This window comes from Desmodus rotundus, chromosome 4 (genome assembly GCF_022682495.2).
Source record: "Desmodus rotundus isolate HL8 chromosome 4, HLdesRot8A.1, whole genome shotgun sequence".
NCBI lineage: Eukaryota > Metazoa > Chordata > Mammalia > Chiroptera > Phyllostomidae > Desmodus > Desmodus rotundus.
The window spans coordinates 10,730,250-10,746,559 of NC_071390.1; the positions used below are offsets into that span (position 1 = coordinate 10,730,250).

The following is a 16,310-nucleotide window of genomic DNA, read 5'->3' on the forward strand; positions in this document are numbered from 1 at the left end:
AGGAAGTCACTTCTTCCTGGGCATTCTTTGCTGTGGGCTGCACACTTCTGTGCCGACCTTGGAAACTTCAACAAGATTGTTCAACGGCCTGCTGGTTATGGCTTGAACAGTTCTCCAAACAGGCTCGCTCCACCTTGGCCCTGTTGACATTTGGGGCCAGATAATTCGTTGTTGTGAGGCTGTAGTGTGTCCAGCAGCGCCCTTGGCCTCTGTCTGGCTGCCTGTAGCACCTTTCCCCAATGGTGACAAGAAAAAATGTCCCAGGATGTAGCCAAATGTCCCCCGGGTGGCAGAATCACAGCTGGTTGAGGACCACTGCCCAGGGAAGAAGTGGGGTCTACCTAAAAGACCCCCTTTCCTTTCTACTAACAGGAAGTAGAGGCATTTGAGAGTCTCGTCAGGATTCGTCCTCCTTACCTGGTAGGGAGCACAGGACTGGTAGGGGTGGATCGGTGCACCGGATCAAACCTTTCCTGGTAGTGCAGGCCAGGACACCGAACAGGGGCTGAGGTCACCATACAATGCCCACTTGGGACACACATTAATTTTCCTAGGACAACATTCCCCTCAGAGAGGGACCCTTGGGTGTGGGTAACTGAGGCTCCGGACCGAGTTCTCATCCTCCAGGGACCTGCGGAGTCTGCAGCCCTCAGGGCCTCACACTGTCACCTTCCTGAGTGATGTGTTTATCCATCCAGCACCCCGGGCGAGTACCCTACAGGTGACATTTCAGTGGAGAATTTGCCAAATGACCAGAGTGGATGGAAGTGTTTGTACCAAACCCGGTGGGGTTTCTCACGAGTAGACGTTGTGGAGGGCGTTTTAGGAGGGGGAGGGACTGGCTGGGATCCTACGGCCAGAGCCAGACACATCAGCGCCGAGCCCTCGGCACCTGCTCTGAATCTCAATGACAGTGGCAACACAGATGCTACGGCCTGAGCCTTTTGTTTAAGAAAATGGTCTCGGTGCCACATGGTACTTGTGCTATTTGGCTTATGGTCTTTGTAAGGTTTCCATCATGTCTGCATATTACAGCGTGTTTTCTAGCATCCACTGTTGTTGTGGTCTCATTAAGAAAACAATCCAAATGTTGGCTACACCTAGCATTTCCTTTGCATAATGGTCTCCTGCTCAGAGAGAGTTGATTGCCCCACTCTAGGAGAAATAAGCTGTGGGGTGGGGAGGTATCTTCCCTTAGCAGAAGTGCTAAGCCACAGGGCACCCCCTCAACCCCAACCTCCACCCCCCAGGCTGCTCTGGAAGCCTCACAGCAGAGCTCTGGACTCATCTGCCAAGTAGCCTCAGGGCCCTGCGTGATGGGCCCGGCTACTCCCAGCTCCCCGCGTGGAGAGGCTGCCAGTGGACTCCTGGGACTTAATCTTCCAAGCCGCAGGTGCCAGCGATGAGCTCAGAGGGGAGCTGCATCCCAGAATCCACCCACGTTCACCCTGGGAGGAAAGAGGCTGTTGTAAAAACACTTTTTGAAATAACTGCTTATAGAGCGTTTTCAAAGCCCTTCATCCAGGAGAGTGCTTGAATTCAGAGCTCAAAATTGAGCATTACTCCGTTAAGGCTGCTCCAAATTGAGTATGACTCCGTTAAGGCCGCCATGCAATCCAGCATGCCGAAACGCATTTTCAATTTTTATTCAAACCCTATTGGCAATGGAAGCGTGCAGAGTATAACCTGTATGAAAACATAGGAATTTTATCTGGAGGGCCAGGTTTCCTGGTAGGTATGCACATCATGGAGTGCAGTGACCCGCACTGTATTCATTTGCTGGGGTTGCCCAAACAGTGCCGTGGGCTGGGAGGCTTAACCAATAGAGATTTCTTTCTCACCTTCTTGGAGACTGAAGTCCAAGATCAAGGTGTCGACAGGGTCGGTTTCTCCTGAGGCCTCTCTCCTTGGCGTGCACATGGCTGCCTCCTCTCTGTGGCCTCACACGGCCGTTCCTCTGTGTGTGAGCATCCCAGGTGTCTCTCTGTGTGTCTGCATTGCCCCTGCTTATAAGGACGCCAGTCCGACTTGACGAAGGGCCACCTGAATGGCCTCACTTTAACTTAACTACCTCTTTAAAGACATTGCCTCCAGCCCTGGCTGGTGTGGCTCAGCGGATTGAGTGCTGGCCTGTGAACCAAGGGATTGTCAGTTCCATTCCAAGTCTGGGTTGTGGGCCAGAGCCCCAGGTGGCACACTCAAGAGGCAACCCACACATTGATGTTTCTCTCCCTCTCTTTCTCCCTTCCTTCCCATCCCTCTAAAAATAAATAAATAAATTCTTTAAAAAGAAAGACATTGTCTCCAAAGAGAGTCACATTCTGAAGGGCTGAGGGTTAGGACTTCAACTTATGAGTTTTGGAGAGACATAATTCAACCTATAACCAAGAGGTGGGTACTCAGTAACTAACCATTTGTCAGTTTCAAAATCTCACTTACGGGGCAATGTAAAGGGGGACATGGCTATTAGCACAGCAAGCCTTTCCCAGTCCACAGGGTCCTGCCCAGGGTCATTTGTGCAGCCTTTGAATCCCACAAGAGAAACTCCGACTCGGCTAATCCTGTGGTGGAAGGGCCACGGGGAAGGGCGCCTGCCTGGGCCAGCGGGAGGAGCCCTCCCACCCAGCTCGCAAACGTCAGGTGCTCTCCGCCTTGCTGGAGCAGATGCTATCAGACTTTGGGCTTCTGCAAACTTAATCCAAGTAACAATTTCTTTGTGATTGGTACATTTGCATTGTAGCAAACTTCAGTTCACCATATTGTTAGAATACACAATAGTCATTTAAGATGATTATTTTATCAGCACTAAAGGGTTTTATAATTCATTTATAAAGTTGTAATGGGCTTGAGCCTCTTTAGTATAGTTGAATAATATAGCATTTTATAGCTGGCTGTAAAATTTCAGATTACGGTTTTAGCAATTGCGCCGTTCTATTTTATAGTTTAATAATTGTTCAAATGAAGAAGAGTGAAGTTCCTAAAAACCAATTTAATGACTTAGAAAAATAGCCTTTATCAAAATCCAGTGCACACCTTTAATGAACCCAGATGCCACCTTTTCAACAAAAGCAGAGCGGGACCTCTATTTTTCTCAGCAACAAAGCCCTCCCAATTAAGCACCCGGAGTGCGGTACCTCTGAGTTACAAATTTTCTCTCCTTTTGTTCTCTTCTATCACTAAGCTCTATTGCTAGAATAAGCCTATTTGCCAGGCACAAGGCAAACACTGGTGAGGAACAGGGCAGACATTGGATCTCTCTTCAAAAGGTTCTTCCCTTCCCGGGCGGCCCAGCCCCAGTCCTTCTGTGTCAGTCCCAGGCCCTGACTCTAAGAAAGTCTTATAAATGCCTCCAGATAACCCATAGTTCACCATACTGGGAAGTGAGTGGCAAAACAGAGTTCTAAATTCTAACATAATTGTATACTATCACCAGGAGTAACAGGAGTGTTAGCACAGAGCATCAGGAAGAAGGCACTGTCTCATGTTGTCATTGGAATTATAGCTCATGTTGTTATGTTTCTGGGATTTTCCAGAGGGTAAGTTGTCAGACAAGTGAAGGCAATAAAAGAGGAGGCCCTGGACGGGGTACGCAAACTGGTTACCGTGGAGCGCACAGGGCACAGCTTGGGAATACGGTCCTGGGACCCTCGGGTGCAGTGTGATTCTAGGGTGGACCAGCTTGGGCCCAGCTTTGTTACACAGAAATGGCAACAAGTCAGGGAAGTCCCAGGTGGCTGGGCTGCTTCCTCTCTATGTTGTACGCAGTGGTACCGGGTCCCCCACCTGGTAAGTAAGATGGGCAGAGGTCACCCACAGCGGCTAGCACCCCTCTCTGGCATCATCCTGAAATGATAGGGCTCCCCTTTCCTCTGTCTCCCACTCGATTCTCTATTGGCCTCACCCTTCTTTGTCAGCTCCAGAGAGTTTCTAGGTGAGATTTGGTGTTGGTTGACAACTTAAGGCTGTCTGTCCCGAGGGCATTACGGCATCTCAGTAATGAAGTCACAGCTGGGATCCATTCTGGCTGGCCAGGGTCAGGATTTACTCCAGGTTTCAACTGTAGTGCCCACCTGTTACCGGCCCCAGCTCAGGATAACCCTGACGTCGTAACAGCACGAGGGGCAGCCTCTGGTGATTCGGAGGTCCTGTGGAATGTGGGGGCAACACCCTCATTCACTTCCCTCCCAAACCAAGCTCACGGGGAGATAATATAACCTGAGCAAGGACTGTGCCGAAGCGTGACAAGGGATCCTGCAGACAACAGGCCAACAAACAGTGTGGCCTGATGAGTTCTCAAAGCTGCTTTTATTTTTTCTCCAAGAAAAAGATGCTGTTGTGCTTAAGAGTAGAAAATATCGAAGGATCAGGCTTTTTGCTACAATAAACTCACACCTGCCTGTGGGCTCCACTGGCGAGTAGTTTAATCTCCTTAATCTTGGGTTCTTCATCTGTAATATGGGGATAATGAGCACTACCACCGAGCCGGGAGGGAGGGGTGATAATTAAACAAATTAAAATTCTTTGGTGCAGTTACAGAGCCTCCAGCACGGTAATTATTTTATTATTATATTTTCATCTTCCTGATTGGTCAGCGCTGACCACGAGGCCGAGGAAGCCTGTGCTAAGGGGGCATTGGATGACCGTTAGCCCAGAATTCATCTGGGAGATGCACTTGAGCATCGTGTAGGGTGTGTACCATGCAGACGTGGGCCTGGGGTTGAACTAATTTTTTCTGACCTCCCCTGTATGATGTCTTTTCCTAAACATTTTTCTAACCACTTTATTGAAAATACAAGAATGACAACCTAAGGATGGGGATGGGATGACTAGGCCCCCTCTCTGCATTCTCAGAAGAGCCATTAGGCCACCTGCACCTGTGGTCCACCGGGCAGTAATGCTGGCCCATCAGAGGGGCAGTGATTTAGCAGTCAGACGGTTGCTTAACCCAATTTCTGGGTAATAAACATGCTTAATAAAAAGGAATAAGGCGTCTGTACCTTCTTAGCTATAAATACGCTCTCTTGTTCTGGGTAACCTATGAGAATACCTCTGAGCACACTCAGGTCCCGTACCGTAAATAAATCCAATTTCTTGTATCCCCCACTGACCTCTTATCCCTTGGACTTCTAACCAACCGTGTCTCCCTGAATAATTGGCTCTGTGTGTGCTTGAGCCATGGAGCTCACGATGGAGGGAAAACAGCTCAGGTCCTCCGAGGGGTGAGGTTCAGTGAAGGGCTTCCCTCCCCTCCTATCGGAGGCCCAAGAGGAGCCACATCATGGCTGCAGCTGTCTAGAGAGGAAGCTTGGGATGAGGGGCAGGAGGGCGCATGGCGGGAGATTTCTCCCGAGTGGCTGTCTCCTGCTGCCCCTCTGCTGCAGGCCCCTCAGGTATGACGTGAGAGGTGCTCACCTCTGGGCTCCCTGCGAACCAAACACGCCAGGATCGGTTTGACCTCTGACTTCTGGGAGAAGTTACATTTGTACACGTTTCTCTAGTTTCTGGGGTGAGGCTTGGGAGGCTCCCCTAGTGCCATGTACCCCCTTGTCAGCCCCCTCGGCTGAGTCTAGGCTGCCTGAGCCGGCGCTGTTCGTGCTGGCTGCCTGACCTGGAGCTTGTTGCTGCCCCTCAGAACCCCCGCCCCCAGTGATCACTCGGATAAGGAAAACTGCTTCCAAGCGTTGATCTAGAGATGGTGGGAGATAAGTGGGCCCCGTCTCACACGGAGTCAATATGTGCCTGGACCTTCTTGGGGTCAAAGAGATTAAATCTCAGCGCAATCACTCTAAACTGCAAAAACCTGGGCAAGTCCCAGCCCTCCAAGTACAGAGCCCCCCGGTCTGTACAAAAGGGGAATGCTCCCCTCGGAATGGCCTTTCAGTCCTTGGGAGCCCTCAGTGACATGCGGCTGGGACCCCTCTCCGTGGAGGCTGTTATTAACAGCAGTCATCACAGTCATCATCCCTATTAGCCTACTTGGTTTTCCTCTATTTTCTAGAATATTTTTCTCTGTTTACTAAAAGCACATTCTTAAAAAGTTCTTCTTTGCTGTCCCCTTGTTTTCTGTAGCACCAACAGTGCTCTGTCTGGGGAACCAGAGCTGACAAAAGCCCGGGGGTCCGTTATTTGTCCAGAACCGCGGCGTTTTCTCTCAAACCCTAGTTACTGCCATAAGTCACAGAGCCATTACGGGGCCGCACTCAGCTGCACATAAATGCGCAGGAGAATGAGAGGCTTAATAAATATTATCTGATGGTGGTGAGGGTGCATGTCGGACGAGATGGGCCTCCTGCACTTCCCCATCAGGGACCACAGTGAATCTTTTCTGTTTGCACATTTGCATTTCCGACTTGCACGTTTTGGGGAAAACAAATGTTTCGTTTCAGGGCCGTCCCTCATTGCTTTTACACCATTATGGATGGACGTCTGCTCTACAAAACACTTCCCCCACCCCAAACCAAAACGTCTTTCACACATTGTTTGGCATAATCTCATTGTTAATTAGGCATACTTTTCTAAAATACATCTCATAATTGCTTCTTAGCTGAATATTTTACTGATTGCAAGTTAACCATGAACTGAAAACACACAGTTTTCTGATGTCTCTGGCAAGATGAGTCTGCCCCAAGTTGGAGAAACGCAAAATAGATGTAAGATGATCCTGGGAAGTTATGGGAAGAAGAAAGGCCAGCTCCAGTGCCTGTTAAGCTCCCTGCTGTGGACAGGGTCTGCACGCAGCGCTACTTGCCATCCTGCCGTTAGCGTTAACTTACAAGTGTGGGGCTGCAGCATCCTTTTCGTGGCGTGCCAGAGACTGACAGGCAAACCCGCGGGGCTGCTTAGCTAATGCAGAACTGTTGATCTGTCTCACAGGACTGTAGCTCTTCCCCTGCATTCGTTTTTCATTCTAAGGAAACACACAAGATCACAAGCCAGTTGTATTTAATATGTTCACAAGCCAAAACACCTTCTCCCCACCCCTCTCCGAACCCTAAGAATGACCAGTGCAGGGACCACACAGAGGCTAAGAGATCATCAACAGCAACTTGGATTTTAAAAGACCTCCAACCCAGGGCATCTTACCAGGCGACCTCTCCATTCCCCTGTAAACACGAAATGCCCAGGGCAGACTGAATGCACCGAGTGGCTGGCCTCTCTCCTCTGCTCACCTCTGCCCTTTGCCCTGTCCAGTTGAGAGGCAGGCTTCGAAGAGCCAGGTACATGTATTTGTTTTCAAACGTTTTTGTGCCGTCTATTCCAGATTTTGCTCACATTGTTGAATTAAACATTACATAAATGGTTGACATAAGAGCACAAAAGAAAACAGAGTTGTTTCAATGAAAACTAAGTTGAATGTCTTGGAAAAGGCTAATTCCTTAAAAAAAAGAGAGAGGGAGAGAAAGCCTCTGGATTAGGTGTGAGCAAGATGACTGTCAAAGGCTGAGAGAAATGATACCCATGTAGAAAGAGTCTGTGCTGAGAGTCCTCTGTGGGCACCAAACAGGGGCCACTCCTGATTTAAAGAAACTAAGACAGGACCACCGTAGACCGTGAATGACAGCTGTAGCTAATGCCGAGCATAAGCCAGGGACCTCCGCTCAGCAAACCCTTTCTTTAAAGAACTTTAAGAGGGTGGACTTGCTCATGTATCCAAAAATCAGTAAATCAAAGACATTCAGATTTTAAATTAAAATTTTTAATACTCTACCTACGTACAATGAAATACTTAGTCTTCAAAAAGAAAGAAATTCAGTAATATGTGACACAACATGAACCTGAAAGACATTGTGTTAAGTGAAAAAAGCCAATCACAGAACGAGTACCCCGTGATTCCACTTACATGATGCGCCTAAACCAGTTAAACTCATGGAAGTGAAGAACAGAATGTTGGTTGCTAGGGGCAGGGGGGAGGGGGAAATGAGGAGTCTTTCTTCCACAGGTGTACAGTTTCGGTAATGCAAGATAATCAGTTCTAGAGAGTTGCTATACAGCCTCGTGCCTCTAGAAGCAATACTATATCGTTTACTTGAAAATTTGTTAAGAGGGTAGAACGCATGTTAAGTGTTCTTTATGACAGTTAAAAGAAGCAGCTGTGACATTACTAAAAGTTTGATACAAATGTATAATTTCTAAGTGATGGAATGATTTTGCTCTTTAACTTAATCTCTCAATTATCTGATGACTTATGGGTCCAGTCCCCAATCCTCTCAGGTAGGGGGGTTTCTACTTCAGGCTCAACCCAAATCGAACAGTTAAACTTGGAACCTCCCACAGGTGTCAGGAATCCAAGAACTTCCAGATTCCAGAAAATAAATACACATCGCCTTCAAGGCCCCATCCTTCTCCCCAACCCTCCCCTCCCGCACCCCACCCTTCCCCACTCAATCTGGCAACTCGGCCAGGATCTGAGCCTGTGCTTTTTCCTGATAAGGAAGCTCGACTTCAAGCCTCCAGACCTTTCCTCACCCCCTTCGTATGACTGGGTCCAACCTGCCCAGAGCCTGCCAGACTAACAAATCTTGGCACCCTATGGGCTTCCTAAACCTCTGCTGAGTGGAATATCTTTATAAGGCCTTCTTAGAGCTTAATGTAATGAAAGCCTTTTGGCTGAGGTTCAGGCTATATGTGGACACAGTGTCTTGGAGGGAGTGGCTAGAAGAGACAGGGTAGAGAGGCTGCCCAAGGATTATCGCCATGCCCTTCTCAGAAGGACACTGGTCCCATCCCACCTTTGTCCTCTGTATAGCCCCTCAGGCCTTCCAGGCCTGTGCCAGGGCCCATGGGGCTGGCAAAAGTCAGCTTGGAAAAAATGGATCCCTTCCCTGCTGAGCACAAGCTCTGAGAGACAAAACCCCAAGCCCAGGGGCTCAGAGCAGGCCTTAGTTATGTGTCTACTTGTTTTATGTAGCTGACTTTACTGCGCATTTTTTAGACCAGTGGTTGCAAGTGGTTGTTACCAAGTTTGTAGGAAAAGCAAATCACTAGGAAGGTGAGTTTCAAAATGGACAGTGGAAGGGATTTCAGAAAGGCTGGCCAACTGTGTGTGACCAGACCGGCAGTTAAAAGCTCCCCTGGCTCTCCCAAATCCAACAGGCAAACTCCGAAAAGCTAAGAGACTGTAAGACTACAGAGCACTGTAAGTCCACCATTACTTAGCTTGGATGCAGCAGCAGGCGGCTTCTCCTTTCTTCTGTTATTGTGCAGAAATTATCAGGCAAATATATATCAAATACACGATAAATTGTTATATAGCAAGTACTACCCATAAAATCAGGTGTACATATCTGCATATTAGGTATATAATGTGTAACCAGGTGAGTCAATTTTGTGAAAGTGCAATTGAAAACTGTAGACTCTGAAGCAGGTGAGTCTGCTCAGTTATCCTTCCGAATTAAGGGCACATCCTTCTTCCTACGTCTTACAAGAAAATGTAAGGTATGTAGATTTAAATTGCAAAATGGCTGTGAGTTCTGGACTATTTCGGGAAGAACTCATGCAACGATTTTCCCCAGCAAAGGTCCAATTTATGCTGCAGAAGAGACTCATATGCTAATAAACTGCTATCGACAACTGTGATAGATGCAGCTAGGTACTTAGTGAGTGCTGGAGAGCAAAGTTGATTGCATTTTACAGTCTGTGTATTTCTCTGTTTATTGCTTGTATTCTGTCATTAAGCAAACAGGTTCCTAATATAGCAAATCTCTGTAATCAGTAAAGCAAGGGAGAAAAGAACCAGAAGCATCATTAATTATGACCATTTGGCTGCAGCCTGGACAGTCTGTTGCTATTGGATTGGGCAACTTCCTTTGGTTTAATTTTCTGGAGGTAGAGCAGAAACTGGCTTTTCTTATGCATAAAGGAGAGTAGAGAAATGTTCCATACCCTGCTGGCTGACAGCTGCCTAAAACCCCGAGATTAAACACTGGCTTCTCTACAGAAATGGAGTTCTGGGGCCGCAAACGCCAGGTTCTGAGTGGGTGCACTTTTAAGTCTCTAATTCCACAAACAGAGCAAGCGTGCTGCTCCAAAGCCTGACCGCCGGCCCCTGAGGCTGGGGAGAGCCTACTGTGGGCAGAACGGGTGTGAGCGTGCACAGTGGCTGATGAGCGGGCTCGACTGGGAGCTATAAATTATGTGTGTTTCTGTGCATTCTGTACAGGAAAGCCATCGGCACCCTGGCAGGCTTTCCAAATGCTAATCGCAGAGGTAAAAAGCAGGAGAGGCGGCAGTCTGACTCCAGGTAACAGAGGTTAACAGCATCTAATGCATTTATTAACCCTCTAGTGCCAGGAACTAGTGAGGTCTGGCCCCACAATTACCGTGCAGTGGCAATTCTATTATGTGACGTGCCTGGACTTGAGGATTACTGCCAGTGACAATTTTATAACACTGCTGGACAGGCTTATGAGGGGCCTGAAGAACAGGTTCTCTGGATTTCCAGAAGGACAGCAAGGCAACTGGTTTGGGGGTGGGTTTCTGTCATACCCATTTCATCTCTCCATTTTCAGGATGCAAACTTGGTGGTTCTGTGTTTTGGGGGTGGTGTCTTCCCCCCACCTCTGAGTCAGGCATTTTATTTCCTGAAACCACATAGCTGTGAATTAGCTGTTGGGAAACACTTTTTCCTAAAAGAGATTAAATAATTCATTTTTCAATGGGCTGTAACAATGGTCCGAATTGACTTTTAGAAAAATGAATCTGTTCTCTTCCCTTCTTTTTCCCTCTCGCCTTTTTTAAGAGACATCATATTTTAAAGCTACACGCTGTGAGGTTGTGCGTCTGGGTAGGTCAGGCTGGCGTCCTGCACATCCTGTTAATGAGCAGGGCTACTGGTTCACAGACATGACCTTGAGCGCTCTGCCAACACTTCCACTGTTACACTTTTGGTTTTACCTTGCCAGACCCCGGTGATAAAGTGTTCTTCCGGTTTCTATCTTAGTTCCTATCTTACGAGGTCTGAGACTTTTGCTTTGTTTTTTTTTTGTTTTTTTTTAGCTTTCCTGGGACCATCCCAATTTTCATCAACAGAAACTAAAGTATGTAAATACTCTTTGCAAGAGTGGAGAGTGGGGGACGCCCTGTAATTTGATGTTAGCATTTATCATACCTGACTAGCAGACAGTGATAGCTTGATGGTGTTTTCAAAAATGCTCAGGATAAAAGCCTTTAAAACAAGGAAATGACAGGTTGCTCGGGTTTCTAAAATGGGCTTTAAAAGCCAGATTTTTCTCAGTGGGCTCTGGAGCTGCACAGGTAGATGTCTGACCTCAGGGGTTCCTGGCAGGGTTCAGACTGCATACAGGATTGATGGTCAAGTGCAACCAGCTGATATGCACTGGTCAAATTCCCAGGCTCTGCCCCTCCACCCACAGCTTATGAATCCTGAGGAACCTTGGACGTCCAGCCTGTCACTCTGCCTGGTGTTGGTGGCATTCCGTCTATGCTCAGTAGAACTTCCTGAGGTCCCTGCCAGGTTCAGGTGGAACCCTTGGACCGCTCTGCTCAGGTCTGCACCCAGACCACTCAGTGGGAAGCTGTGTGAATCTAGTATGTAAGCACAGTACTTAAAGGCCTTGTGTGTGTGGCCCACTAAGTCTCTGGATGCTAATTGCTTCCACGGGTTAGAAGGTGTTTAACAGGAGAGAAGGCATTCTCTCAGAGTAGGGGCCTGGCTGTACATTACTACTTTTATTCAGCATTTTACCCAATTACACCAATCAGAATGATCCTTAAGGCAAGATGAGCTTGGGGCTGCTGCTCCCAGATACAGTGAAACCAGTGGGGTTACAGGGAGACAAAGCCAGAAGATGACGATTTCCTTTCCATAGAAGCCAACAGGATGCCCACTTTGGGGGAAGAAGAGCCCAGAGACTTTAGAGACTTGGAGCTGGTCTAAATGTATCTTCCCCTGTGACTGATCAGTTATCCCGGCCACTCCAAATAGAGGGCAAGAGCCTGGGAAGTGAGACCTGCGTATGTCTACCTGGCTGTGTGCCTGTAACCCTGTACATAGTTGAACACTCAGGGACTAATGCGGACCAGAAATGGACCTGTGTAGATCCATAAACCACTTCAGAAAATCTGTTAAGATAGGAGACTTTCCCAGTGTATTGGTGAAAGCCCCTTACAATCACTTAATCAGAGTAAGCATTATACCAGTACCTCGCTGGGTGCCCGAAGTGACAGAAGACATACAGCTAGTGTCTCAGGTTGTGTGTAAAATGAGGAAAGCACTGGGTGCTGGTGCTCATTCTGCAGAATGAGCACCCGTCAGAAGGAGGCCTCCCAGCCTTTAGAACCTTTCGCAGTCGCTGTGAGCACAAGTCCAGAAACAGCTTGAAGTTATGATGTGTCTCAGACTAGAAGTCCGGCTTCCTCCTCTGCACATTTTAGTAAACTTCTTAGTTATGCAAAGGCCCTCAGCAGAAGTTTATGTCTTTTGTAGATTATGGCCTAGAAAAGACAGAATGTGATGTTTTAGGGGCACATTGGTATCTGGGCACAATTCCAATTTATTTCTTGAACAGAAATAAAACGTGACGTTCTACACGTTCTTCTCTGCAGGTAACAATGCAATGGACCAGATTCGCTCTTAATATAGATTAAAAGGAGGCTTTGGAGTAAGGTTCAATCCCTCTTCCAATTTCTCCTCTGATCTCACACATAACATTTCGTGACCTTTGAACAGCCTGCGGACACTTCACAGTGTCTTATTCCTGATGGCTGTTTAAAGGTTTCTATTTCATATTCACAGCTGGCATATATGCAAATATACGTAAAGATTATGATGCCTCCCAAGCAGCATTTATGGCCTATAAATTACTCCTCGGGTGAAGATGCTGTCATTTCAGCCAGCATGTCTTCAATGAGTTGCAAAGTCTTCCTGCAACAGGCGGCCTCCCAGTGTCTTTTCACACGGAGCTGCCTGCCTGGATACTCCTTGATTCTGTCTGGTGTGATGCTTAACCAGGGTCATCCTGTTGGTAAATGAGCTTTTTGACTTTTGGTGCCATTGGGCTCCTACTTGAGTGGGTAGAGGTCCTGGGAGAGGTTGTGTCGATTTGGGGGCAGGTGGAGCATGAAGGGTCAAACATGCCAGGATTTCCTGGGAAGAAATGCTGTCATGCAGGAAAGAGCATATTTTCCTTCCAGAGTGTTAGAGACCTGGTCTGTATTCCGACTCACAAGTAAATTGCTCTGTGACCTTGGAGAAGTCACTGAACTTCTCTGCACCCTAATCATTTACCTTTACAAAACAAGAGGGCTGTCTTGGGTCAGCAGTTTTCATAGCACTTGTTTGAGCAATGAAAACTTTCCTGCAACTCAGTTCTCAGGTACAATCCCAGTGGAAACCTGTTCCTGTTGCAAGGAAGTGGGGACCTTAAAACTCTCACAGCGCAGCTCCCTTGCAGCTGAGTTTTAAGAACGCTGGATCGGGGGTCTGTTGTGCATGACTTCTCGATTCTTCGAGGGGACCCATCTGACAGAGTTCCTGTCCTGTGTCCTAGCTCCCAAGCAGTGAGTGGCTTACCCGCTAGGGGGCAGCCCCACGAGCCCAGGGACTGCATGCCTTTGTTCACATCACCAGATGCCCAGCATTGGAAAATAGCTTGGAGGCTGGAGCGATGAATAAAGAAGCGAACAAAGAAACAAGCTTCAGGAACACCTATCTCTGTCTTACTGATAAATGGGGATTTTTATTGCAACATTTTTACCTTGAAGGCTCTTCCCCAAAATTAACATTCAGAAACATAAGTGAGTTCAAAATGTAAGTGACTTTAAAACGTTGTCTTTAACGCCCTTGCCCTGTGCTGCCTCCATCAGCCGCAGGGAACTATTGAGCCTTTGTGATGGGGCAGGTCCGAATGGAGATGTGCTGTCATATTCTGAAGACTTGGAATAGAAAAAAAAAGGATGTAAAGTATCTCCATAGTATTTATATTGATTACATGTTGAGATGGCAAGTAATTGGATTAAATAAAACACATTATTAAAATTAACTTGTTACCTATTTAATTATGTGGCTACTAGAAAATTTAAAATTACATGCAGGGCTCACATATTTCTATTAATGGCACTGCCCTAGACAGTTGATTAATGGATCATCATTAATTACTCTTTCATATGACATGGGAGTCATTTTATACGTGCTTGTGCATTTGTCCCTCCGCAGGCACAGAAGCTGAAATCCAACGTGTCGGGAAGTACACACCTCTGTCTTTCTGATGTAAGTTATGTTTCTTTCTGGGTCTCCCTGCATTTCTAGAGAGCGAGTCTTAGGGCCTCTGGGGCAGGGTATGACGTAAAGGGCTCGAAGACAACAAGGTTTCGGGTCCAGAAACAACGGAAGGCACCCTCCTTGTTCCTCTGGCCGTAGAGGAAGGTACGGTCCTTGGATCCCAGTGCACAAAGTTAGAGCTAAGTGCAGGACCTGGGCTTCTTATCTTGGAGCTGGACCCAGCACGGACACCCTTGTCCTGATGCCACAGTCACATAGTGTCATCCGGGACAGAAAACTACTTTATTTACCCGATATCCTCTCTCTGCACCTCTTTTCATTACCATAACAACCCAGAGATGTCTGGGGCAGGCCACACTACTCTCCCCAATTTACAGGTGAGGAGATGGATGATTCTCTTGTGCTCATTGGCCACTGTGGCGAGATGCAGCCTCACGGGCTGGAGCGGGGGTGGAGGAACACATCCTAGGGAAGGACAGCTGTGCTGGCTGGGAGTCTGGCAGCCTGGGTTCTGGTTTGGTGAGGAAACTGATGAGCAGGGCAGGCTCCTTCATCTGTAAACTCTAAGAGTTGCATGGCCAGTGGGGGGAAGGACTGCCACTGCCTGCTGTGCTGGTCTCCAATGCAATTGGTGATCTCTCTCCATCTGGCCCAGCCCCGGCCTGGGCAAGTCTTCTCAGATGCCTCTTCCCGTCCTGCTTCCTTGATAGGAGCCAGCATTCCTCCTCAGCCAGTGGTACCCAGAAGGAGAAGGGTTGCATGTCACATAGGTACTCGGGCATCTGGGGAGTGGAGGGAGGAATGGCAGTTCACATTTTTTTCCCCTAATTTTTAAAATCTGAAAGAGGAGCCAGAAAATAAATGTTGAGCAGGCAGTTTATCAAAAGTATCTGGTTCTCACCCAGATTCGTGATGCTTCCCATAAAACTGCAGTCAGTGAGTTGGTAAAATCCTGGGCCAGCTTTGGTGAGTGATCGAGCTCATTAGGGGCGGGGGGTGGGAGAGAGAAAGATGTGTGGTTAAAGTAGACTGTGATCGAATGAATACATGTGGTGGATGATAATGAAAACATTCTTTCTTACAGCGTGATTATGAAAAGGATGGGCTCGCTGGTGCCTCCAGCCACATAACCACAAAATCAATGGCTGCTCCTCCAAGCTGTGGTCTGAGCCCATGGCTGCTGCTGGTGGTGACCGCCCTGCCCACTCTCTTATCTTTGTCTTTGGCGGAAACATTGTAGCTGCATTTCAAAAACAATGTGGACATGTAAAAAGACAAAAACCAAGTTATCTGTTTCCTGCCCTCTTGTATATCTGAAACTCCAGTTTTAGGCACTCAGTTGAGACATTGCCCCAACAGTTTCACCCTACTGAAACATTTTTCCTTTCCCTTTTTTTTTTTTTTTTTTTTTTAAAGAAAGCTTCTTGTGATCCTTAGGGCTTCTGTGGGATACCCAGTGCAGTGCTACATTCCAAACCCAAAAGGCGTTGGGGTATGTTGCATTTAAAGGGACAGTGTGTTAATTTGGCTGTAAAGCCAGCTGGGGCCATGTTTTTGATAATGATGATGGTGATGATGATTTAAACAATTTAACTCTGGCCTTTACTAGCTAACAAAAGCGTTAGTATCGCCCAAGAATCTTCCGTATTTCATGCTGGCTTTGATTTCTGATGACATAACTGCAGCCTAACAAGCGTTTTGGTTGCAAATCCAAGGTTCTCATCAGGAGAATCCTGGCAGACTTTGTGCAAACAAACTTGTACCAATGTTCACCTTTCTGTATGTACGAGCCTTTTCTGCGCTAACGTTTATGTTCTGTAAACAGTTCTGCACTCTCCTCTCCTTCCAAACAGAAAGCACCTGTCATATCCAAATGTAGTGTCTGTCTTCTAGTGAAGACAGAGAGTGAGCGTGGGAGTGGAACTCCCGAGCTTCGGTCGCTGAGCGCCGCTCTCCTGAGCCTTACCCAAACGAGAAGCCCTTAAACTAACAAGAGTCAGATACGGCTGAAGCGTCGTTGCTCTAATAATACTCTTTACATGTATGAGGTTCTATGTAGAAAAAAACCTTA

The 16,310-nt window shown here is 47.4% G+C and overlaps 1 protein-coding gene across 4 annotated transcripts in view; it reads left to right on the forward strand.

The window, feature by feature from the left end:
* The window catches only part of GFRA1 (GDNF family receptor alpha 1), a 187,794-nt gene extending 171,783 nt beyond the window's left edge, over window positions 1-16,011 (forward strand). For all 4 annotated transcript variants that reach the window (XM_053923362.1, XM_045191643.2, XM_024555415.3 and 1 more), the window contains 2 exons: window positions 14,174-14,227; window positions 15,324-16,011. In XM_053923362.1, coding sequence (XP_053779337.1) covers window positions 14,174-14,227; window positions 15,324-15,479 — 210 coding nt within the window. In that variant the 3' untranslated portion in view covers window positions 15,480-16,011. The remainder of the gene's footprint in view (window positions 1-14,173; window positions 14,228-15,323) is intronic.
* Window positions 16,012-16,310: the final 299 nt, after the last annotated feature.